Genomic DNA, 23442 nt, shown 5'->3' with positions numbered 1-23442 from the left:
CTCGGGTGTTGGCGACCTTGTACCTCTCAAGTTCCAACCGCCTAACCAGTTCCAATTTAGTGACCGATTCTGCTTCAAAGGCGTTTGCAAAGGTGATGCTGAATTAGGAAACAGTGTACTATCTCTAGGGTTCGGAATGGAAGAGGAGCCGTAGAATAAGTCTGCTTCGCGGAAAGAGTAATCGTTCCACCTCGGACCGAGAGGCCTGGAGCTCTCAGCCTCGCTCCCTGTCGATGCTGAGTCCGAGGACTCCCCCGCGATAGATCCGCTATCCTGCAAGTAAATTGCTGTGGAAGATGGCAGATGGCTTTCAAACCGGCTCGTCGAAATCTTCTCGTCCTTCTTGCCTGACAAGGGTTTCAGTTTCACATCTGAAGTCGTTCCTTCACTAGGTAAAACCCCGTTTTCAGATGAAGAACAAGCAGGTTGTGTGGATTGGACAGACTTGGGTGGCGTTCTGGAACTTAGAGAGTGATTGCCGCGGGACCGAGACGCCTCCCCAGGAGCTGTGGAAACTGGGGACCTCGAAGGACGGTAGAAGCGGGAGGAGGCTTCTGAAACATCGGACCGAGTGGACACGGAACGTGACGTGACATGATGGTTGGGCTTCTCTCTGTCATTGACAGAGTAAAAATTGTGCGGGGTGGGTGTGTTTCTGGTAGATAACGGCGGGGGAACGGTCAAATGAAGGTCATCGTTCCGGCTAGGTGGAGGAGCTTGACGACGCTGTAGCTGGCGCAAGCCAAACACTTGTACATCCTTGAGGAGAAAAGCAGAGTTAGCAAGGTTACGTCTTTCTGAGAAAAGAAAACGGCCAAAAAAAAAAAAAAAATAAGATATGACGGAAGAAACCATGGCTCACGTTTCCCAAAGTATCGTGACGACTAGATTGACAGAACAACTGGCGAGAGAGCCGGTATAGATGCCAACACGATGGTATAAAGAAGAAGCCGACCAGCGATGCCATGTGCAAAGACAGGACAGAATAAGCAAAAATATTCTTGAGGCCAAACAGCCTGGACGGGCGGAAGGTAAAAGGTATGAAGCAGGCCAGGATAGCCATCCTCACCATAATTACCGCAAAGCCGCGTGACCACAGTGGATACGGGCGAAAGGCTCGGGCAGCTATCAGCATGACTAACTCACATGCCATGAGCAGTGCGAGCTGGATCACACCCCATTGCTGCAGTCCACCGATGGTCAGACCTCTAGCTATGTTGAGGACGAACAGAGTCAGGATGAACCCGCGATCCCGACGAGTTTGCTTTTCATCGAAGTCCATGCCGCTATCCTCATCGCCCCCTTCGAGGCGTTGGTAACGATGCTTAGCCTCAAAAACCAGCGCACCCAGGCTTGCCGCAGGCAGACGAAACACCAGCCAAGCAAACGACAGTAAAATGAGAACCAGGACGACCAAGGCAAGTGCCGTGTGACCTGCACCCAACATTCCTAAATAGCTCAGCTGGTGAGTTGACAGCGTGACGAGCGGCAACGTGAAGTAGGACAGCACGAGCCTCAAGACATCGTTGCCAATACGCATTGCGATGGCGGACCTCGAACTCTGTCTCCCTGTTCCGGACCCGGTCTGAGCCCCGGGGCCCGTCATCGGAAGCCCCAAGACGTTTCTTGGCCTCACCCATTCAAGCGCCCATAGAAAGAGACCCTGAGCCGCGGCAATCCACACTGTGACGAGTATCATGAGAAGCCATGTATCGCATGTCATAGGTGTGCCCACCATCTGCGCAAGAACTTCCAGCCCCTCCGAGCCGCCGTACGTGCCGTTGGCCTCGTAGAGACCATCACGAACGCCGGGGTATGTGGAAGCCATCCTGGTCGGTGCGGTGGGGGGCGCAGGCACAAAGCTCGGAAGAGGTAGTGCTACGTCAGAGAAGAGGACGAACCAGTTGAGGTGTCCCACTACAGCAGAGTAGAAGCCCGGATACGAAAGGGTAAGGCCGCCGGTTAAGAATATGAACTGTAAGAAATGAAGACAGTCGGAAACTTCAGGGAGGATGGCCGCATTGACACCGGAGCTGCTGTCCCTATCCCCTTCTACACCTGGAAGCCTCGCTGTCGCAGATATGGTTCGTAAAATAGAGACGAAGAGGACAAAGAAGAAGAATACGAGGGACCCATAGCGAAGGCCGGCCGAAAGACCTGAAGGGACGGCAGGCGTCATAAAGGTGGCGATGCATCTAGCCCCAGCGAATATGGGTGAGTCGATTTAAGCTTCGGCACGGAGCGTCGAGAGTGCGGGCAGCACGCCGATATCGTCGTCTAGGAGCGTGATCTCAACGCGGCTCGAGTTATTAGGCAGGAAAGCGGGACGGTTGTTCTCAGTAAAATCCTTGCATTCAAGCCGCATCCTGTCTTTTTTGAAAGTCTTGGGTTGCCGTAGCCCTATCCAATCCAGCTTTACTGTCACCGCCAGGGCTTCGTCGTCACTGATGGCGCCCTGGGTATCGCGACAGGTTATTCCACTCTGATGCCGTGCCAAACCGAGCACCAGCTGTGAGGACGCTGAATCGCTTGAGCTGATGAGACTCGCGCTCATCCCAAAAGGAATAGCTCCGCTCCCACGGCTATCATCACAAAGCTGCCATTGTAAAAACGTGGAGCTAACCGGTGTGATGATTAGGATGAGCCAGGCAAGCAGCCGCGTGGCGATCTTATCCGTTGCTCCGTTCATTTGGCGGTCGCACAAACGAGCTCAGCCGTTGATATGAAATGGGCAAACGGATAGAAACTAGGTTAAGGATCGATGTGTTGTATTTATGAAGTCATTCCTGATTCAATTGGTAATTGGTAGTCCTCAAACGTTAAAGTCAGATTCCTTCTAGAAGAAGACCACGAAGAACACAACATATGGAGTCAAATGAAAAGAGAAGATTGAGTTAAAGGGATGATGTGGAGACATTTGGGAAATGATTCGCACGGCGAAGTGGATCTTTCGGATCTGACGGCTTCCGTCAAACTCCACTCGCCGGGCATTGCGGAAAAGCACATGAGTTTCTAGTGCAACTGGGTCTAAATTTGTTGTTTTTGTAGCTTAAAATTAAGGTTGAAGTTGCAGCCCAGTGTTTGACTCTATCAACTATCACACAATTGGTTGGATGTACTCGACAGGCCAGTTGCTCGGTTTACTTGACCCCTGGAGTTCGCCGTTTTCAAGTGTGGGTGGCAGGCCTCGCCGGCCCGTCACGTGGGCTGACGGCCGCCACCACTGGTCTTAGCCAGCCTCCACAGCCCTCTAGCCAGTTAGTTAGTTCTTCCAACCAACAACACCACTTTTCCCATTCTGAGCGTTCTGTGCTGGTTTCGCCCACATCAAGGAAGAGTCAATTTGTTGACTCATTACTCTCGTCAACAGCATAAACGTTGAAAGTGGGTATCTACCTTAGCTCGACATAGAGGAACAACAAATCATTCTTTCGCTTTTTTATAAAGCCCAAGACTGGCACACAATATTTTTTTTCTTCGTGGGGCACTAATCTCTCTATGTTGGAAATTATCGTAATCACAGCATGTCCTTGAAAGCTGTTCTAACTTTTCCGCAAGAGAATTAACCATAAAAGTATGTCGTCGCCATGGTTCTTGCGCTAGATGTGAATGATTTCCTGAGGTTAAGTTGTTAGTCCTGGAGGGTAGTTGAGAGGAATCATTCCCCATAACCACAGTTATGTAGATGAGGCTTTTTATCGGACTATTAAACTTGGTTCAAGTGTAGCCGAATCACCCTCCTTAGGCTCATATGATCCCAATCGCGCAACTCCACACAGCAGCACAAGACATAATGACGCGAAATCGTCATAGCCAACGCTTCTGCTTTGTGCCATAGCTGGCTTCTCTGACCTGTTTGTAGCATATACGAGGCAAGACTAGCGGGTACGCTACATGAGCTGAAAGAGAAGATCATGCACCTGCATTTCCACTTTGACCTTTCTTGCTGCGGTCCAGCCATTGCCTACGAATGTGGCGGCCTTCTCCCGATCTAGTGCAGGTGAGTGGCTTGCATTTAGTGCAGCCATCATAGTAATTGCGGGGTTTAGGTCAGAGTAAGCACGGATGGCTTCGAGTCCCGAAACAAAAGGCTTGGCATTAAGATTGCATGGATTCTTCCTCAAAAGTTTCTCGAAGGTCATCTCAATATTAAAGGGTAAACTAGAAGTTGGAGGCGGTGGCTATTTCAGGTTAATGCCACAACCAAAGAACGGCGGGCCAATACTGTAAGCACAGGAAAGATGCCCCTGTTTAGGTCCAGGCGAGAGTGCATCAGGCTTTGGCCGAGATAGGCAGAGTAAGGTCGCTTACAATGTCAAGGGCATAGCTGGGACGGATCTGGCTACCCACATATGTCACTCTCAATGCCAGATGCTTGGCCTTTAGGGCACGATGGAACATCAAACGATGATCCGATCAATTCAACACATAAATTCTTTTGGCAATTTGAGGGAACGTGCCAACTCAATGCATGCGGTAAACGGTTTTATGAAGTAACGAAACTAGAGCTCTCTGGTATGTCTCAGTTCGCTAGACGATTGTGAGCACACTCAAACTTTTAGACTATACGAAATCGGGGTCTGTCCACCGCGAACAGCAGGAATGACATGCTCGACCTGATCTAAAAGTCAAAAGATTGACTAGTGCAAGGGGCCGATCTTTGGCCCCCCGCAAGTGGAAGCACTAAGGATTGAAATAGTATTTATTGAAATAGATCCCACCATCACGAGTCTTCTCTCCATCCTACTGTATTGACCTTGTTTGGAAGCCCACCACTTTTGCTTGGTTAAGAAATCTTTTAAGAACGCTCCATTGCATCTTTTAAAGATGGTCAAGGTTCACTTTCTTGGGCTGTCTTTCCTCATAGGAATTGCAGCGGCTGCAGTATCTACAGACAACAGCTGCGGAGGCACCAAAGCTTTAACATGTCCCGGTTCACTATGCTGTAGCCAATATAATTGGTGGTAAGTCTTGAATTATATGTCTTGATTGCGACATTGTGAGGAATTCAAAGCTAAACACTCCTATAGTGGTGTGAGTGATGCACACTGCGGAGCAGGTTGTCAGACCAAGTTTGGGAGATGTACCACCACCCCGGCTGGTTCGGGCAAGATCACGCCTGATGGAACCTGCGGAGGCATCAACAAGTATACCTGTACGGGCGGCACTTTCGGCAATTGCTGCAGCAAATGGGGATACTGCGGTAGTACGGATGGGCACTGTCTTAACGATTGTCAATCCAGTTTCGGCGATTGCAGCTCCATCACCGTAGGGGGGAAAGATGTGAGTCAGGATGGAGCATGTGGCGGCACCAACGGCCGTACATGCCAAGGAAGCACCTTTGGTGACTGCTGCAGTAAATGGGGATACTGTGGCTCGAGCAACGATCATTGCGGCACCGACTGTCAAACCTCGTTTGGAAAATGTAATGGTTCAGGTGGAGGCGGCACCGCGGCCACTTCCGCAGCACCGAATCCTCCATCTACCAGCGGCAAAGCGAGCCCGGACGGTAGCTGTGGCGGCACCAATGGTTACAAGTGTCCTACTGGCCAGTGTTGGTGAGTCAACATGTTATACGTGATTGCAGTTTACCAGCAGTAGCAGCGCTAATTTACCCTTTTGTACAGTTCGAGGAGAGGCTGGTGTGGCACCACGAGCGACTTTTGCGGCTTCGGTTGCCAATCTGCTTTCTCTGCTGCAACTTGCACGGCTTGCCCTGGAGAAAAATGCGCTGGTACGATCACAGGCAACCCGATATGCTCTGCCAACAACAACTACTGCTGGACACTCAGCTCCAAGAAGTTTCAAATCACTTGTGGCAGGCTGGCCACAGGAGATTACATTGGTTACGCTGATGTTAAGAATTTTGGTGAATGCATCTCCAAATGTGCCGCCAACTCGGCTTGTGTTGCTGCTTCGTTCTACCAGGGCGCAAGCACAACATGCAGTCTGCTCAGTTCATACCAAGGTCCTGCTGATGGCAACTCGGCTGGCGGTTCACAAAACCACGCCTATGTCCGTGGCCCCACCTGTGGATAGATGTTCCATCTTTGAAGAACGGGTGAGGTGTAAGACTCTTACGGGTCATCGCTTTTAGGCTCGTTGAGAGGTATATCGTCGAGTACTCTAGGTTGACGTAGCGGATATTTACGATAAAGTAATTCTCGTATAGGCTAAATCAAGCATTATTGTTAAAATGAATCCAGTACTTGTTTCCGCATGCTGTTTGCGTTGTTAAACCAAGCAGGAGAACGTGGCTGAACGCGTTTGTGGACGCGACGGACCGCGAAATTCATCAAGCTCAACTGTGGCTTGTGCGTGGCTTGACCCCGGATAACCGGTTCCGTGGCACCAGAGTGACGTACGGTTCCCTCGTAACCGCGCTCATCCGATTCAAAGATCAATGAGCGAAGCAAAACAACTGTGTTAAACACTGTCATTTATTCTCAACGCCAAAATGACGACCTACATCCCATCCATCACTATCCCGACAGCGGTCTTTCAAAGCCCTGCCGCATCAATCCTTCTCCCGGTGACGCTGGGTCTAGCTGTTGGGTACTCCACTGGTCGTAAGAGCTCCTCATCTTGCGGGCAGGGTCATGGTGAAGTAGTATAGATGGCTAACCGATCATGTCTCTCTCATATATAGGCTCTCAGACTCAAAACACCTATCGGTCTCTGAGGTTGCCTCCTCTGCGGCCTCCGCCATGGATCTTCGCCCCTGTTTGGACCGTCCTTTACGGGTAGGCCTCACACTACTCCGCTTCCCGCTTCAATCTACTGTCGCTGACATGCATCGCAGCCTCATGGGCTACTCCGCTTACCGCGCTACCACCACTGGCCTCTCTCTCCTCGCTTCGCCTGAGCAGGCTGCATCGGCCAAGCAAGGCATGACTCTCTACACGCTTCAACTTGTCCTCAATCTCGTCTGGCAGCCCCTCTTCTTCAGCGCAAACCGCCCCAAGGAGGCTACTGTTGACATTATTGCCTTGCTTGGTCTTAACGGTTATCTGACTTATGTCTGGAGCTCTGTTGACGAGGTCTCTGCTTGGTGCCAGGTACCCTACTTGGCGTGGCTGAGCTTTGCCACCTATCTCTCTGCAGGTACTGGATATCTGAACAACTGGGATTTGAAGAGTGGTGCAACCAAGAAGAACTTGTAATAGAGGATTTGGATTTTAGCCTCTTTATATCATTGCTCTCGGGCTCAATCTTGCGCGACTTGTCGACATCTTCTCTCGAACCAGCCTAGGAAGCGATTCAATTCATGTAATTCCTCAAAATCACCCATGTACGCCTCAAGCCTGTCCATGGCTGCCCAAATGTAAGATTTTTCCCCAATCAGAACGTCAAGAGTGCCGCACAAAGGACAATATGGATTTCCTCCCCGGCATGCCGTTCTGTCAAGATACAAGAAACTTCATGTATATATCACAGCAGAAATAAATGCCGTTTTAACACGTTTAAAACCGTGGAGGTCAACTCTGAACATGGTCAATCGAACCTCCACTTCACAGGCATATCTCTGTGTACCTGGTCTGGATCTTAACCGTAATACAGCTGTAGCGAACTCTTGGCAACGACGTGGCAGTTATCGTGCGTGAAACTAGACAGGTATAGCAAGCCTGATCGTGATTACTCACTACATTGCCGCTTCTGTGATAGCATTGGGCTTAAACTTACTCAGAGAGGATGGTCTACGAGTTTTCAGCAATGTGAGGGGGTGCTTAGGATTGCCAAATCGGAAGGCCAACGACGTCAGGACGCTGCTAAATTCCTCATGCTTGGCGGCCTTTCTCAGATCCACCAATCAGTAGCAGCTCCAAGCATCGAATACGGCAATCCAGACGTTTGTCCTTGAATACGATGTTGAACCGGTCTGTAGGATGTACTCAACTCCTCAATGCCATCGACCAAATGCAGTCGATATGTGGCATTGATCAAACATGGCAACTTTACGCACGCTATTAAGGATTGTATTCCTCGCACGGATCAAAATATCATAAAAGACGTAAGAACCTCGTTGCAAAGCTCGGCCAAGTTTGCCTCCCAATTCTTGATAGATTCTCAGCGGCATACTTTCTGCGTCCCCTTGAAGGGAGTTCAAACGGGAGAAAACAGCCGAGATGAAATTTCAATCCGCCCTGCTTCTGGCCGGACTGGCCTCGCCTTGGTTGGTGTCAGCAGCTTGCAAGAAATGCGAAAGTGCTCGCTACAAGCGGAGACCACGTGTCTTTGCTACGACGGACATCAGCAACGAACCAGACGATCAAATGAGCCTAGTGCGGTTCCTGACTTATAGCAACGAGTGGAATGTCCAGGGCATCAGTGGTGCTACCTCGCAACATCTGCAGGACAAGGTTGACTCCGACACTATCCACAAGGTCATCGACCATTACGCCAAAGTCGTCGACAACCTCAATCTGCATGTCCCGGAGTACGCTCAGTATCCTACCCCCGATGAGCTCCATAACAAGACGTACCGCGGTCACACTGTGTATGGGCTGAAGGCGTTGGAAATGGAAAATCTCAGCGAGGCGGCGGAGGCATTCATCGCAGCTGTCGATAAAGCTGAAAAGGCTGATCCAGTGTGGTTTTTGTGCTGGGGCGGCTGCAACATTCTGGCCGAGTCGTTGCATCATGTTTCCAAAACCCGGGCGAAGACCGAAGCTGACTCCTTTGTGGAAAAAGTTCGCGTGTACTCCATCTCCGACCAAGACGACACTGGTTCGTGGCTGCGTGAGCAGTACCCTAAGCTATTCTACATTGTGGCGCTTCACGCGTTCGGCGAATACACGGTCGCAGCCTGGAACGGTATTTCTGGAGAGCTTTTCCGCAACTACGACATTGGAGGACCCCCAACGGAACTGCAGACCAACGAGTGGTTGGACGAGTACATTCGGATCGGAGAACTGGGCAAGGTCTACCCGCAATTCCTATTTACCATGGAGGGAGACACGCCATCGTTCTTGGGTCTTATCCAGAATGGCCTTGGTGACCCGAACCGCCCGGACTGGGGTGGCTGGGGCGGCCGCAACAAGCTTGTGGACAGATCCGGGCGGAGCCAAGTCTACAGCACCGTGGCTGACTACCATCCTGGTGCTGACGGTAGGGGATATCAGAGCATGTTTGTGCCCATCTGGCGATGGCGTCGAGCATTCCAACACGACTTTGCCGCTAGAATGCAGTGGACAGTCAACAGAAACTATACTGGCGCGAACCATAATCCGGTTGCTGTTCTGAATAGCACATGTGGACCAGAGCCGTTCGAGGTCGACTACACCTTTGGCAACTCCGTCGTGCTCGATGCGTCAGAGAGTTGGGATCCCGACAATGACGAGCTCGTCTTCAAGTGGGAGCATTATCGCGAGATCACCATGAACTTGAGGAGGAAGATCGATCCGGTTTCCAAGAATGTGACGATCGAAGCTCTCAATGAAAAGGGAAGTATCGTGCGTGTGACACCGCTTGCCGACCTTGTAAGTAAGAAACATCTCCTGTCCTAGAATACCACTAATTGGAGATAGGACATGCATATTATACTTTCGGTTGAGGATGATCGAGACATGGAACTGACCAGTTATAGGCGGGTTATCTTGAAGCGTGATCAGGCGGCTGTGTGAGGAGTGTTCACAAAAAGGTCAGAAAAAGGTGGTTTAATCCAGCAACAGAAGTCTGGATAAGGCCGAGTCATGATATTCTCAAAGAGGAGCCGTCTTTCTGATCTATCTCTTGGTGCACTGTTTAGGGGAGAGGTTGATATACCTACAAGCGTAAACTGTTGTGCGATAAATAATTCAATTCAGTCAGTACATTGCGCAGTTAGCTGTTCATCCTAGTACACTAAAATCATCAGTAACACGTCGTATGTTACCAATTGCTGCTGTGACTTAATACAGACTTTACTGATGCTTGTGCGTAAACATTTAATCTCAACAGATGTTACTAGACAATATGTGGGGGAACATTGGCACACTTAATCTATAGAGTGCTCGCTTCTAGTACATACTCTCGGCCTTTTTGACTGCTTTTTACTAACGTCAGGTACAGTCCTAACCCTATCAGAACTGGCTGTGACCCCTTTTAACATTTCCCACCAACTCTGGCGGCTCATCATGGCCACCGAATATGCAGTGACAGTGACAGGAACAAGCGTTTTCCAATGAAGAGACGCGGGAAAAGTGGCTTTTGAAATGAAAGACCGAGGTCCATCAGCAGTCGATTTGATACACAAGAATCCCGTCTTTAGTAGCTCTCCTAAGTACTACTACCCATGTTTCAATGTCAGAACCTATCAGCACTCACCTTTCTGGATCCGCTTTATATGACGACGTCTATTGTTCAGCATCTCACGTCAGAAACTTGGCGAAGAGAGCCTCTTTTCCAGTGTCCTTCTACTTCTAGCATAGCGCTGCCTGAGTTAGCGCGGTGCAGTGAGCTCCTATCAAATAGTAGCCATATAAAAGTCTTCACCTATTATGACAAAGACTTTTCGCTTAACAAACCTCCTTCGTTATGTGGACCATGAATGAACTTCTGAATGGAACTTGAGACCTCCCTTCCTTTCCGTGTCTTCCTTGGTGTACTCATCATCCTGTTGGATCAACTAACATGGGTTGAGTACCTATGGTTTCCTCTCATGAGAAGTAAGCTGCAGTAGTCTATAGGACATGTGGAACCTAAGAATAAGCTGCTCACGGCATGTGAGAGATTACCACCAGACGAGACTTCACGTCAAATCCATGGCATAAATATACACTACCGCCACCATATTTTCCACAAAAGACATGTTCCCTCTTCGACAAGCTCTCCACTGATTTCTGCCTGCCAAGCCGTCACGATGCCCTTCTTTTCCCGCCACAAAGCCTTCTCCATCTTCTACATGGACGAAGGCCCATCCGACGCGCCAGCAACAGTCCTCCTCATCCCGGGTTTCTCCTGTGATATGCACGACTGGAGCTGGCAGGTACCCTTCCTCCTCTCCCTCAACCTACGCGTAATATCCATCGATCCCCGTGGCCAGGGCAGGTCTTCCGCTCCGCAACCCACCAACCCGCACCGCCTCCCACCCGGGTCCTGGCCAGGCCCCGAAGGCTCCGCCGACCCCGACGTGATCGACTACTACCCTCAGTCCACGGCCCTCGACTTGATCGCACTCTTAGACCACCTCGGCATTTCGAAAAACCTCGTAGTCATGGCACACTCGCTAGGCACCGCCGCAGCTTATTTCATCGCGGCGGAACGCCCGGGTCTGGCCGTCGCCTTGGTAGCCCTCGACCCGATCCACGCCTTCACCACCGAGATGCATGAACAGGGCGACGCCATGTTCGACAGCGCGGAGACCATCCTCTCTGGCGTCGCCGACCACTTCAACACTCACCAGTACACCCCCGCGAGCCCGGCCTGGCAAAAGACCTGGCATATCCGCCGCATGCGGCAGCTTGACGACAACGTCGCGTTCGCGATTCTCTGGGGCGGAACGGGCGACCCGAAAGACCGCATCGGAAGCAGGGAGAATGCCGTTGCGTTGTTTGGCGGAAGGATCAAGTGTCCGCGTCTGACGTTCGGATCGACGGATTGGTATATCGAGACGGACCTCAAGTACATGCCCAAGGCGGACGAAAAGTTGGACGAGATTGTGATGATCGGGGGCAAGGGGCACTGGTTTCATCAGCTCGAGAGCGAGGAGTTCAACGCGCACCTGGAGAGGTGGTTGAGCAAGGTCGGCGTGCTGCCGGTGAAGACTGCCGAATGATTAGGGTAACCGCACCGCGTGATTCCGCGGTTATTCGGCAGTCGGCAGTTGTTAGAGAGCGTGGTTTGTCCGACGCAAGGGCCGCACCGAGCCCGCGAGGATCGCTAGTTCGGGCTTTGTTTGTTGATAAACTTAGGAGTAAAGAGGACATCTCAAAGTTAATTGCAATGGGCCTAAATATACGGAATTTACAGGTAATCGGGAACCTCACGGAATAGGTGCAATCTATTCCAAACTAGTCATAGTGTTTGCGCGGAGTACGGCAAGACAGGGTCAAGTCATGTCGAAAAGACAGGATGAAAAGATTGCCTCTGCCCTGTTCAGTCTGTCGCTGGTCACTGCTGCCGCCGCCGCCGCCGTCGCCGCGGCGTTCGCTCTCGGTGTCGCAGGCTGTGTGCCGACGGACGGCGTTTAGTTTCACGGGTACTGCGTAAACACCGATACACCGAGTATTACTTGGTGGTCGAGCCAACCCCCTCCAAATCTGGGCACATTGTTTTGGCGCGTACGATTAAGTTGGCTGCGACACAGCCGTTCATCGTTGGGATGGATCGCGGGTAAAACCCCCCCTCCCGCCGCACACATGGAGAAATTCTCCAATCCAGACGCCGTCGCATACGGCACTCTGGACTGTGCGGGGAGGGGTAAGCGGCGCTTCGAGGAGCGAGTCGGAAGAATAGCGGGCGATCAAAACGGCATCCCGCCGGGCGGCGGTATGGTTGCCGCCTCTGACCAATGGTGTTGTGTTGCAGGAGAGCTTGCTTTGCCAGGCTTGCCCCGTCATGCAGTACACAGTCACAAACATGGCGGGTGTTTGTCGGAACCGTTGGTACGGATCCCGCTCGAACATTGCCCGTCGGTAACTCTGTCGAATATTTGTCTTCTCCGCATCGTCCCGGGCCTTGTTTTGATCCAAGCTTTTCTCCGAAATCGTCTCCGGAAGACTGGTGGTAAGCATTGGGGGTTGGGGGGGGGGGGAAGCTTAGAGGAAGTAAACTCATGGCTGACGAGGCAGAGAGAAGGTGTGTGTGGTATGAGAACATGTTCAACAACAGATCCAAGCTCCCGTGCCCCTCTTCCCGGCGCGATGATTGATCTCTTATCGGAAGGGCGAAATGGAGGGTTTCTGACGTCAGGATGCGCGTCCAACACAACGAAGAAAAATGAGGGTGTAAGCCAAACGGGCATCCAAATCGCTTGAGGCGCAATGGGTAGCAGTGGTATCAGAGTCAAAGTGTTGGGTTTGTTAGTACGTCAGTAAATATAATCTTGAGCTGCAGAATATAGATGTAGACGCAGATATACCGATGCTGGAAAAAGATGAACATTGAAGTAGCGTTCATCTTTTTCTGGCATGTGCTAGGCAACTAACCTTTGTGCTGTCCTGATTCTCAGCATCCGGCTAGGCTATAGTTCCAAAATCATCGTAAAGAGGGTTTTAGGTCAAACCTGGCCCTTGGGATAATGGCGTGAGTTTGAGCGAGTGTGTTGTTGTGTTCAATAGTCAACTGAACCGAAAACAGATGTAACGCTCGGCACCTTTGCCTATTTTTTCCTCTTTACTACGTAGGACGTGACGAAAGAGATTGGATGACGCAGGTCTCTCGCGGACATCGCATCCCTCGCAATCGGTGCACATGTGGTGCACCGAGTCTTCCATAAGGGCCTGGAGCATCTTGTGGACGGAGAACAGACCCCGTCGGAATCCAGGCCGTCCAGTAGATTGCCTCGTAGGCACTGCCTACTACGTAAAGATTGCAAGATTATGGTGTCGTCCGTGCAACATAAGCCTCATGTAGGAGCTCTCAAGTTTCAATCCTGAACTCAGCACTACTTCAATTTTGGACCAATAGCGCCTGCAGTCAAAGCTAGTGAAAAGGTAATGAATGATATGGTTATGTTTAGTCACTTGCTGGGCACTAGTCAAAGGGTTCGATTACAATCAACTGCAAAGATTCTTCAATTCAGTCTAGATCTCATTCGAAACGCCGACATGACTGGACCTGAATCGACGGGTAGCACCGGATCTCCGCCGTAGAAGGCTGGTGCGTGCGTTTTTAGAATACGAAGCGCACTATAGATGGCGCCGTCCGCGCCGTCTGCTCGCATTTAGAGTTTGAACGGATTGTGAAGGGTCAAAGTGACGTCTCACACACAACCCGCCACTGAGATGTGGTTGGGAGGTAACAAGCTTTATTTTTGCCTCGGTTCGCCAGGCCCTTCCCTCTCATAACTAGGCTACTCTATGCGCCTACGGGTAAAATGCTTTCCTCCATCTTGGTGCGTTCACGCATGGCATGGGAACTAGACAAGGAACATGTCTCTGTTCCTAAAGGATATTAACGGGGATCAGCCAGCTTCAGGCATTATCCAAAATTCCCATATTATAAGGTAGTCGTCGAGGTTTGAGCTCGCTCAGCTTATACATACCTCGACGGAGCTGTCTCCTACTACCGGAGCTTTCGCCACTGACAACCGCACACAGAAGCTCGAATGTCGAGCTTTCACCACCGCAGTATTGACACGACCTAGTCGCCATGGCCAGCCTGGCCAGGCCAATTAGGAGCAGGTCGCGCTTCGAAGAGAAGCGTGTCAAGGTTTGTTGTGGCCTCGCCGCCTCATTCTATCGTGCGGCTATCACGGCTCTCTTACTTACAACTTGATAGCGCGATGGACCGAAGCAACGTCGAAGGCCGCCTTCCCCACCTCGTCAACGAAAAGCTCCCGGTTATCCTGTCTCCTGGGTATCCAGGTGGAAGCATCGTCCGCAACACACAGTACCTTGCTCAACTCCCCCGCAAGAAGAACAATCGACAGCACTTACACGACGAAGCACACCGCCGAATACACCGGATGAAAAGATAGAACCGGAGCTCATTCTCCCTCAAACCATCGTTATCGGCCCTGAAATCTACACACTGAATCGTTTCTACATGAACTACGCCACTAATGCTAGCATCGTGTTTTTCAACAACCTCCCTGTGCACTATCAGAAAGATCTTTCAGACGCAAATCACACTCGACATGCTACGCATGCAGTGGCACTAGCCAGTGCGTCTCGGCAGCTTTGTCAGCCGGGACTCATGTTAAAAGCCCGACAGCATTACGGAAAGGCGATTGCTACTCTGAGTCAGGCCCTGAAAGATCCTGTCAGAGTTAGAGACGACTCCAATATGGTGACTTTATTCTTGTTCGGGATGTTCGAGGTAATCGCTGGCTGTTCATCCTTGTTACCGGTTTCACTCGCTGATGGACCAAGGTTGTGGTCGGGCAACGAAGCCCAAAGGCTATAGATCTAGAACAAAATGTATTCCCTCACGGCGACGGGGGCTTACAGCTGCTGAGGTTCCGTGTCGAGCAAGGTATAGCGAATGATGTCGATAAAGGAACCTTCATGTTCTTCTGCCATGCGGCGGTAAGTTTTCTCTCTTACTTTACTAGCCTCAAATTTGACGAGGACTACAGTTGATGGAGATGTTCATCCAACGCGAGCACCTGACAGGAATCTGGTCTGCTCTGGAAAACGTCGATACGCCTTGGGGCAAGGGTCCGATTCTAGAACCTCTCATTCGCCAGGTAGTAGATTATAAGAAAGCGGTGGACTTTAAAGTTCAAGTCCAAGCCGACATTTCAAAGATCACTTCTGATGCAGCCGAAGACCTGTTGAAGCTGCTCCAAAGCGGAGTCAGCGTGTGTAATGATCTCCAGGCAGCTGCTACATTACTTGACTTCTCTGGTGCATCGTCATTTGCGGGTCAACAGCAAAAAGTGTTCAATGGGTTATTTTCGCTTTCCACGGACACTTCCGTTGCCCTTGCGAGAAGTCACTACCGCTGTTTGAGAATTTTTGTCCTGGAGAAGATCATTGAACTCAGAGGCATATTGAAAGAGACTTCAACGAAGATTGGCCCTGAAATGGGGCAGATACCGACTTGGTCTGACGGCGTATCTGTCGTTGAAGAAGTGCTGGATGATATTTGTACGGTGTTCGGCTTGGAGGGAAAAGAGGCGCCTAAAGATGGACTACCATATCGTACGATGACGATGTTCTGGCCAATGGTGATGGTTCGAACTTCGTGTTTTGCTGGCCCCCATAACGGGCGGTGGGTGGCAGAGAAGATGCTCAAGCTGACTTCCGAGTCTGGCTTCGGACTCGGGGTGGAAGCAGCAAGCCTGTAATTTGTGTTCACTTCAAACTATTTTGCGGGTTTGATGTACAGGACTCAGTTTCGATGATTTAGGGGATGAGAAATTGTCCCCTTCCGACGCGGTGGCCAATGGGACACCAGGCGTTTTGGTGATGGGCTGCAGTCCCAGAATGTTGGGTTCGCGGGACACAATGAATACCACTTAAATGATAATATCATTTTTATTCAAATCATTTTGATTGCGTCGTGTTCTATCAGCCGAGATCGAAACATCGTCTTTGTTGTACTGTAGTACAGAAACTTTATCTGGAGCGGACATTCCACAGTGCCTACTGCATCAAAGCAACTCGAATCTAAAACGTTGTTACCCGTCCTGGGCTAAATTAACACTGGCTTTAGCCCACTCAACTCTGTACGGATGAAAGATTAAACCGTTTGGCATCCTTGATACAGGATCGCGGGCTTGAAGACGGCCCGCGGTCTAATTTCTGAAAGGCATGCCATTTCTGATTGATCCTGAAGAACGGCTTCCCCTTGATCGCGCGGTTCGCAACGGTGCGGACTTCACGGAAACTTCCTTTTCAAACCAGCTGCATTCAGTGGCGTAAGCAAACAAGATGCAGTAAAGTTCGAGAAAGGACGAAGGGATGTGACGAGTCTAAAATGCAATCAACATCGGGGCGTCCAGTCGCGGCCACATGTCTTTTGGTAGCAAACCGCAGACGCCACATCGTAGCCCGGTTCAGGGTCGGATAAATGATACATATGAACATGGCATAATTCCTAACAGCAATCTAGGTAGACTTTGCTTGTTTCTCAAAGAAGACTGGTGGCTTTGGCGATGTCGGTTGGTGAACGAGGTAAATTAGGGTGTAGCACCATAATCAACAACAGGACTTCCTTGTAAGCGGATCTTCGAGGGCGCGAGGAACCTATCCCAAACCAAAGATGAGACAAACATCTGTACGAAATCCTCTTGAGATTTGGTTCGGTCCATCTTCCGAAGAGAAACATGACATCGATTTCAATTTAGTTTAACCTATTCGCCAGATGAGCAAGACTATCAAGTGTTCTGTATAGCTGCTTCCCAAAGGAACTTGAGATTGAGAAGGTTTACCTCGCTTCTTGCGATAACCTGGGACGTAGGTGATGCTTCCTTCTCGGACGTAAATGGCATGCGGCCAGGCTGCATGCAGCCGCAAGACATACGAGATGCTTCAACGACCGATAATTTGTACCATCACTCAGACTTTTCTTGTTCGAACATAAATCTTGTAGTTCGCTGAAGGTTCTATACTATGAGGGAAAATGTTTAGTTGTTGAAAATTATCGAAATGGGCGACAGACGCTTCCGCTGATTCGAGAAAGAGTCGAAATGTCGATTGATTTATCACCAGTGTGTGGAATGATTTAGCAGGCATTTGGATCTCAAATTGACAATAGCTGTGGCAGTGTGACGTGGAGGGACAAACAATCGTGGCAGCAGATGTGATTCGTGGGTGTATGGGTGACAAACAATAAACGAGGTTGGTGACAAGGGCTCTGGTCGATAGGGCGGCTGCTTGTTTGTCACACCGTGCCGTTCTCTCGCTTTCTCCACGCTTATCTCCACGGGGAGGGAGGTCATCTTGGTTGCATCATCGTAGAGGAGGGTGTGAAGTTTGCTGCTAGCCCTACCACATGCTGTTCGTTATTGAGGCTGCATTTGTGTGTCTGATGCCTGACCCCAACCAGACTCCTTCATCTGTCATTGTCCATCTTGGGGACCATGATTGATGATCAAATGTAGGCCGACGTAGGTTATGCAGCCATGGCAAAAATTCTGATGGCTTTCGGGACGTTGCTGGGGATGCATCTCCACGTTGGGGAAGGCTTGGCAATGAAAGACAGGTGACCAGACAAAGCAAGGGGGGAAGCCTTGGGCTCGTAAGTGTAAGATCGGACCATGGGCGGAACGTGGGCGGGAATTGGTTTCTTTTTCGCCCCCGCGGTGGTCTGCATCTCGACTATCGAGGCGGGTCGATCATTGACAGCGGCGTAAATCCTTCATTTTAAACTGTGCTTTGGATGAAGGCGGCGGACAAGGGCTCTCGTCGTCTCATTACGACCGATAAAACGGCGACTTGCGTGATGAAAATTCAAATATGGAAAGAAACAGTATGCAGCCGCCAATTAAGGCACGAAGGAGTCTTGGAAATGGCGGTCAGAGTAAAGGAGTGATGACTGGAATATGCTGAGGCATACTTTGGGAGCCTGTGGCGCTCTGAATGAGGTATGCAGTAGAAGGCAGATTGGGGGCGGGGAAGGCAGAGTAAGCACAACTGAGTACTACACGCAACTAGGCCAACGGCTCTTTCTTGATAGGTTGGGTTTTACTAGAAGGCATATTCGGTGTCTTGTCCTTCTCCTAAACCCCCTAGCTCCGTCGTTCATTCCTCAATCGTTTTTGTATCGTTCTTTGCCTTATGATGCGGAATATCTTGGCCGGTTCCTGCCTTCTGTCTCCGTCTCCCGTGATTCCGCCTCATCGTCCAATAAGAAAAGACGAGAGAGGGGAATGGTGGAGGGAAAGGGTAAATACTCCCATTCACTCACCAGGGAGTGACAATTGCTTACTGATTGATCATTGTCTGCTCATCTTACACCTCGTAGTTGAATATCCGATTCCCTTTCCATCTTCCTACTGGCATGTGTGCCACAAACGTCTCCCCATTTCAACTCACTTTGTTTGCTTCACTCGCCTCCTGGTTGGGTATACCAACTGCCCAGCCTCGCCCAGCTCCCCCCGCAGAGAAGCCACGCATGGGGATCTGCAGATGCAACTACGCCATATTCTCACCAACATTGCGGCGCTGATTGCTTGAGCTGATGCGAGTCAAATCTGTCTTGTCTCGTTTGCCTTTTGCTTGCCTAGAGCTTCTGCACTTTCATTTGTGCCGTCTCTCCCATCCTCCCATCACCCCCTCCTCCATAGACCCTTGTTATGCATGTTCTTCCTTTTTCTTCTCCTCTTCCACATGTTGTTCCGTAGAAGTCGTGGTTCACCAGTGCCTGCTCTCGAGTCAAAAGACTCGAGCCATCACACACCCTCCTTCCATAACGGTAGCCAGCCTTGCCATCAGTGCCACCCAAGGGCCGTGGCTTCTCATCTCCATCTCCGTCTCCATCTATCCGATCCTACCTTTCTGGCTCACAGTGTCCTAATTTTGACCTCGCCTCTTGGCCACCACCTGTTCCTTCCTCTCCCCCTTGCGTGAATTTCTCCTTCTAGAAGGATAGCAACCACCCTGCAGTCGGCCCTTCCTCGTGTTCCGATAGGATTTACGCCATTCTCGTCTTCCAGATACTGCCTGGCTCTTGTTCTTTCCCCTGCTTTAGCAAAAACGCCGCCTGACTTTGATTGAACCTCCTTTACTTTCCTTCTCGGCTTCCACATCCTGAACATTCTCTCCCCCTCCACCCACCAAGTCAGCCACCATCAACCCCCGTCCGCCTATCCACCCATGAAGAGTCTGCTTCAAGTCTTCTCGTCCGTGTAACCGCTCCCTACTTGGCCTTTCCTTCAGAGCCAACCGACTGCCATGCAGCTGCTCGACAACCTCTGGCTTCTAGCCTGGACTACTCAAGATTAATACACGACTTGACCTGCCGTTCGATTTCTCCATCCTCTTCATCGTTCTTCGGCCTATGGTTAGCCAGCTGATCGCCACTCACGCACACCGATCCTCCTTTTCGTTTCTCCCCTTCAAACCGCAGTGACCAACGGCTCGTCGTACAAAGCTGCCATCTAGCAACACAACCTCTTACTTGAGCCCTGCGCATTCGGAACCTATTCTGCTGTTCCGGCGCAACCTCTCAGTCGCCTGCTCCCCGGGCCTTACGGATACCTTTTTTTCAACCTTCGTACCTTGTACTACGTCTGTCGTCGGTTCCCATCGCTCTTTGCGCTTCCTATATCGGCCCTATCGGCATATACTCTGCATCAGGCTGGTCGAGTTGCGACCTTCCGGCTTCCATTTCAGCTTCAACAGTCCCAACTAGGTACGGACATAATTATGCCCTTCACACGGTCCCCCATCAGGTTCTTCGCCAAAAGTTCGAGAATGATCAAGACTGACCGAGCAATCCAGATCAATCAACGTATTTCATCCCTTAGCAATTCTTTTGTGTACAGAGCCCGGTGACAAAAATCCGTCAACTCAACATATGCCAAGGGCCATGGCAGACGGACGTAGTGCCCCCGTCGCAAGAGCGACTTCGGAGTCTCTTTCCCAACGCCAGATCGATATCGTCATCGCCCTTGAGAGAGTCGGCGCTAGCTTGTCATTGATAGGCGTCACTTTGATATTCATCATTTATTGGGCCTTCAAGCCAATTCGAACTGTACCGAATCTTTTTATACTTTTTGCCTCCATTGCCAACATCGGTGCGAGCATCGCCTGTGCCATAGGATATGATGGACTCCGTATCGGTGAGGCCTCAGCTTTGTGCCAGGTTCAGGCGTTCCTCCTTGAAATGTCTGTTGACTGCAGAAACTTTCCATTGTTGGACATAGCTAACATTTCTCAGGTTCATGCAGTCCGATCCCTGGTGGTCTTTTGCCATGGCCATCAACGTCTACCTTGTTTTCTTTGCTGGCGCCAATCCGTCCTCATTTCGCCAACATGTCTGGGTTTACTGTGTGATATGCTTTGGTTTCCCCTTCATACCTGCCATCTGTTTACTCCTTGTCCGACCTGATGGGCCCCATGATTTGATTTATGGTGATGCTACTGTAAGTTTATACCCCAATCCCCCAGCGTGCGTTGCGATTTAATTCGCCTTTCTGATTATCACAGCTATGGTGCTGGATCAACTCAAAATGGAGTGCCCTTCGCATCTATACCTACTATATACCCATTTGGTGCTGCATATTTGGCTCTTGCGTCATTTATTTCGCCGTCGGCTATCATGTATTTCATCAACGCAATCAACTTCGAAACGTGACTTTCAGCAACCCCACGAAAGACGGCAGAGACAACTCGTGTGGGGACGGTCGTGATTCTGCAGAAAAGGTACATACCCTGTCACTCGAAGCCATCCCGGATGACTGGCCCCTCGTTGACACATCTCAGAACCTCACCACCCGGACCGAATCCTACGGTACTGCTTTGACAGAGGTGCAAGTCACCATAAGCACTCCAAGGTTCTACTCACCGCCTCAGGCCCCATCTTCTGCGATGTCCAGAAACTTTATTGATCAGCAAGCCCGAAATCAACGGTCGTGGCGTACGAGCGATGAACTTGAGGGGCCTCCAAGCAGTCCACGTTTTGAAACAACATGCACTTCTAGTCCTCCTCCACCGGAGCCACGCCGCTCTCTTCTCGAACGTGTCAGCTCTGTCAAGGGAAAATTCTCAGCTCGCTTGAAGAGCATAGACCCTATTAAACTTGCGTACCTCCGAACAAGTTTCATATTCGCCATCTCCGTATTTGTGACCTGGACTCCGAGCTCTATCAACCGAGTGTACAACCTTATTAGACCCGGCGAAATCAGCTTCGGTTTAAATGTCGCCAGCGCCGCAGTACTTCCACTTCAAGGTGTCTGGAACGCTTTCATTTTCTTCATAACCAGTTGGTCAACTTTTAAGAAAGAATGGACCGAGATGCGATATCGACATCAAGGTCGTCGACTCGGAAGCAGCGCCGACAGCCACCTTGACGGGAGGAGAATCGAAGTCATTCGCGATGAAAGACGAACCTGGCACAGCACCAGCCACTGTGGGCACACAAAGGCCGTTGGTAGCGACCAGACCAGCGAGTTTGAGCTGAATACTTCCCCGGCAGTTAGGAACATTCGTGCGATGCGGGGATCATTCAGTATTTGATTAATTGCGCTTCTCTGAATTGAGGTACATAAGAGATGATGGATTCTTTCTGAGGGTCAGGATGTCAATACAACTTATTTTGGACGAGATGGAGAGCGCGAAGGCGGTTACTTTTGAGACATAGCAGGTCACGTTGGGGGGTTGTTGAGGCTTGTATAATCTACGATTACACGGCGATTGCGCACGTGTTCCATGTATTTCTCTCAGCTAGTAACAGGTGCAAATGCCTGTCGGTAAAAAAACATGTCAATGGAGTGTATTCCCGCTTTATTGTGGGAAAGTATGTGATGTAGGGTCACAGAGGCTTCAATAAATCAATATCAACATCGAGTGCCAGTTGACTCCATTATCGTGAAAGACCCTGGGTAGAGTACGTAGGGCGCATGGAACTTCTTCGCTGGGTCGGCGCTGTCTTTTCATGGGGGCCACAAAGACCTAAGGGAGATAGCTACGGTTGGTACTCTAACCTTTGATCTCTATTCATTTGTTCCCCCGAATGAAGGCGCCTCATTTGGAAGTCCTGGACCCTTGAGCCAAACAGTTTTAAGACTTATCTAAGCAGGGTCAGGTGTAAAGTCATATAATAGTTTACCCACATCCATTTTTCTAACTCTCTGTCAATCTGGACCGCCAAGTCAGGAGGATAATTTGAAGGGCTGTGCCCACGGTTTATTCAACCTATGAGTGCTTCTACTATGAGACTCTAAACTTTAAGGAGATGAACCTGGATTTGCGGTATTTTCGCCAGACGTTTCGCGGTTTATGCGCGAAAAGCGGTCAGTGTTTGGCAGATCCGCCCCGAGTCCCGCCTCCGTGGTCCGTTCGCCGGCGTGGGGCCCAGCCCACGCTTACTTCCGGGCATATCACGTTACATATTATTAGCGGAGGCCGTGTTTTTGCTCGCCTTGGCCCAAGCCAGCCAACCTGCAAGAGTCGTAGCCTGGGGCGTTTTTATGTCGCATTTTTGCCCACGTGCGTCATCTGTCTTCCACTCCCAGATTCTTGACCGAAGCAACCAGGCGGTGTTCATGAGAAAAGTTGCTCGCCCTGCTGGCAGGGTATTTTTTGTATTGCTGCCACTTGAATACCTGCTCACTGGCCAGTAAAGGGAGCACTGAGGGACTGCAAAGTTTACGTGTTCGTCAGGTCTCATCCTTGAGCTGTTATCTCATCTTACGAAAGTATATAGGTGAGAGAATGCAATAGAAGCAACGTCAAAGCTGGTTAAGGGTTGGGGAGCTAGCTGTGGGACTACTGAGAAAGACGATATAAGATAGCGGTAGCATAGTTTAATGATTTGACACGGTAGGCTGTTAGGGTTTTCTCTCTCTCTCTCTCTCTCTCTCTCTCTCTCTCTCTCTCTCTACTCCGCAAATAGCTTTTCATTTCTCGTCCAGCCCACTCTCTGGGAGAGAGGAGGTGTGTGTCAGGCTGGGTGTTGCACGGAATGAAAGATTAATAATAACACAACGTAGGGGGTAGATTATACTATCACTCGAATCTGCCTCCTCTAAACCTTCCTGGCCGCGTCCCTTCATCCCTCATGTGGTTTATCGTAGTTCCTGTCGGTGTCCCACCGGCGCCCCGCCGGTGATCCCCCAGCCCCGAGCCCGGTCTCCCCTTCCGTAGCGCTCGCGTCCCTGACAAAAAGTCAGGGGATAAGGCAAATCTT

At 50.4% G+C, this 23442-nt stretch overlaps 9 protein-coding genes across 9 annotated transcripts; 7 read left to right on the top strand and 2 right to left on the bottom strand.

Moving 5' to 3' along the window:
* Positions 1–680: 680 nt before the first annotated feature.
* CTRU02_204996 (uncharacterized protein) lies at positions 681–1828 on the bottom strand (the record flags this gene model as incomplete). Its single annotated transcript, XM_070204468.1, has 3 exons — positions 681–759; positions 863–884; positions 1147–1828. 3 exons carry the CDS (start codon positions 1826–1828, stop codon positions 681–683), a joined length of 783 nt encoding a protein of 260 aa, XP_070061572.1.
* A 396-nt stretch (positions 1829–2224) lies between these two features.
* CTRU02_204995 (uncharacterized protein) lies at positions 2225–2689 on the bottom strand (the record flags this gene model as incomplete). Its single annotated transcript, XM_036724418.1, has 1 exon — positions 2225–2689. The coding sequence occupies one exon, from the start codon at positions 2687–2689 to the stop codon at positions 2225–2227; it is 465 nt and encodes a 154-aa protein (XP_036584045.1).
* Positions 2690–4827: 2138 nt separating this feature from the next.
* Positions 4828–6039, top strand: CTRU02_204994 (agglutinin Isolectin 1; the record flags this gene model as incomplete). Its single annotated transcript, XM_036724419.1, has 3 exons — positions 4828–4964; positions 5031–5558; positions 5628–6039. The coding sequence occupies 3 exons, from the start codon at positions 4828–4830 to the stop codon at positions 6037–6039; spliced, it is 1077 nt and encodes a 358-aa protein (XP_036584046.1).
* Positions 6040–6457: 418 nt separating this feature from the next.
* On the top strand, positions 6458–7163 carry CTRU02_204993 (TspO/MBR family protein; the record flags this gene model as incomplete). The annotated part of the gene is made up of 3 exons (XM_036724420.1): positions 6458–6569; positions 6650–6743; positions 6803–7163. 3 exons carry the CDS (start codon positions 6458–6460, stop codon positions 7161–7163), a joined length of 567 nt encoding a protein of 188 aa, XP_036584047.1.
* A 963-nt stretch (positions 7164–8126) lies between these two features.
* CTRU02_204992 (cellulose-binding protein) lies at positions 8127–9623 on the top strand (the record flags this gene model as incomplete). Its single annotated transcript, XM_036724421.1, has 2 exons — positions 8127–9479; positions 9528–9623. 2 exons carry the CDS (start codon positions 8127–8129, stop codon positions 9621–9623), a joined length of 1449 nt encoding a protein of 482 aa, XP_036584048.1.
* Positions 9624–10840: 1217 nt separating this feature from the next.
* CTRU02_204991 (alpha beta hydrolase fold protein) lies at positions 10841–11755 on the top strand (the record flags this gene model as incomplete). The annotated part of the gene is made up of 1 exon (XM_070204467.1): positions 10841–11755. The coding sequence occupies one exon, from the start codon at positions 10841–10843 to the stop codon at positions 11753–11755; it is 915 nt and encodes a 304-aa protein (XP_070061571.1).
* Positions 11756–12035: 280 nt separating this feature from the next.
* CTRU02_204990 (uncharacterized protein) lies at positions 12036–12170 on the top strand (the record flags this gene model as incomplete). Its single annotated transcript, XM_070204466.1, has 1 exon — positions 12036–12170. One exon carries the CDS (start codon positions 12036–12038, stop codon positions 12168–12170), a length of 135 nt encoding a protein of 44 aa, XP_070061570.1.
* Positions 12171–14292: 2122 nt separating this feature from the next.
* Positions 14293–15934, top strand: CTRU02_204989 (C6 zinc finger domain-containing protein; the record flags this gene model as incomplete). The annotated part of the gene is made up of 4 exons (XM_036724424.1): positions 14293–14352; positions 14422–14961; positions 15015–15170; positions 15221–15934. The coding sequence occupies 4 exons, from the start codon at positions 14293–14295 to the stop codon at positions 15932–15934; spliced, it is 1470 nt and encodes a 489-aa protein (XP_036584051.1).
* A 4187-nt stretch (positions 15935–20121) lies between these two features.
* CTRU02_204988 (g-protein coupled receptor) lies at positions 20122–21770 on the top strand (the record flags this gene model as incomplete). Its single annotated transcript, XM_036724425.1, has 3 exons — positions 20122–20420; positions 20473–20677; positions 20742–21770. 3 exons carry the CDS (start codon positions 20122–20124, stop codon positions 21768–21770), a joined length of 1533 nt encoding a protein of 510 aa, XP_036584052.1.
* Positions 21771–23442: the final 1672 nt, after the last annotated feature.

Source organism: Colletotrichum truncatum, assembly GCF_014235925.2.
Source record: "Colletotrichum truncatum strain CMES1059 chromosome Unknown Contig_0003, whole genome shotgun sequence".
In the NCBI taxonomy this organism is placed as follows: domain Eukaryota; kingdom Fungi; phylum Ascomycota; class Sordariomycetes; order Glomerellales; family Glomerellaceae; genus Colletotrichum; species Colletotrichum truncatum.
The sequence above is the reverse complement of the archived record's forward strand: the minus strand, read 5'-3'. Positions and strand labels throughout refer to the sequence as shown.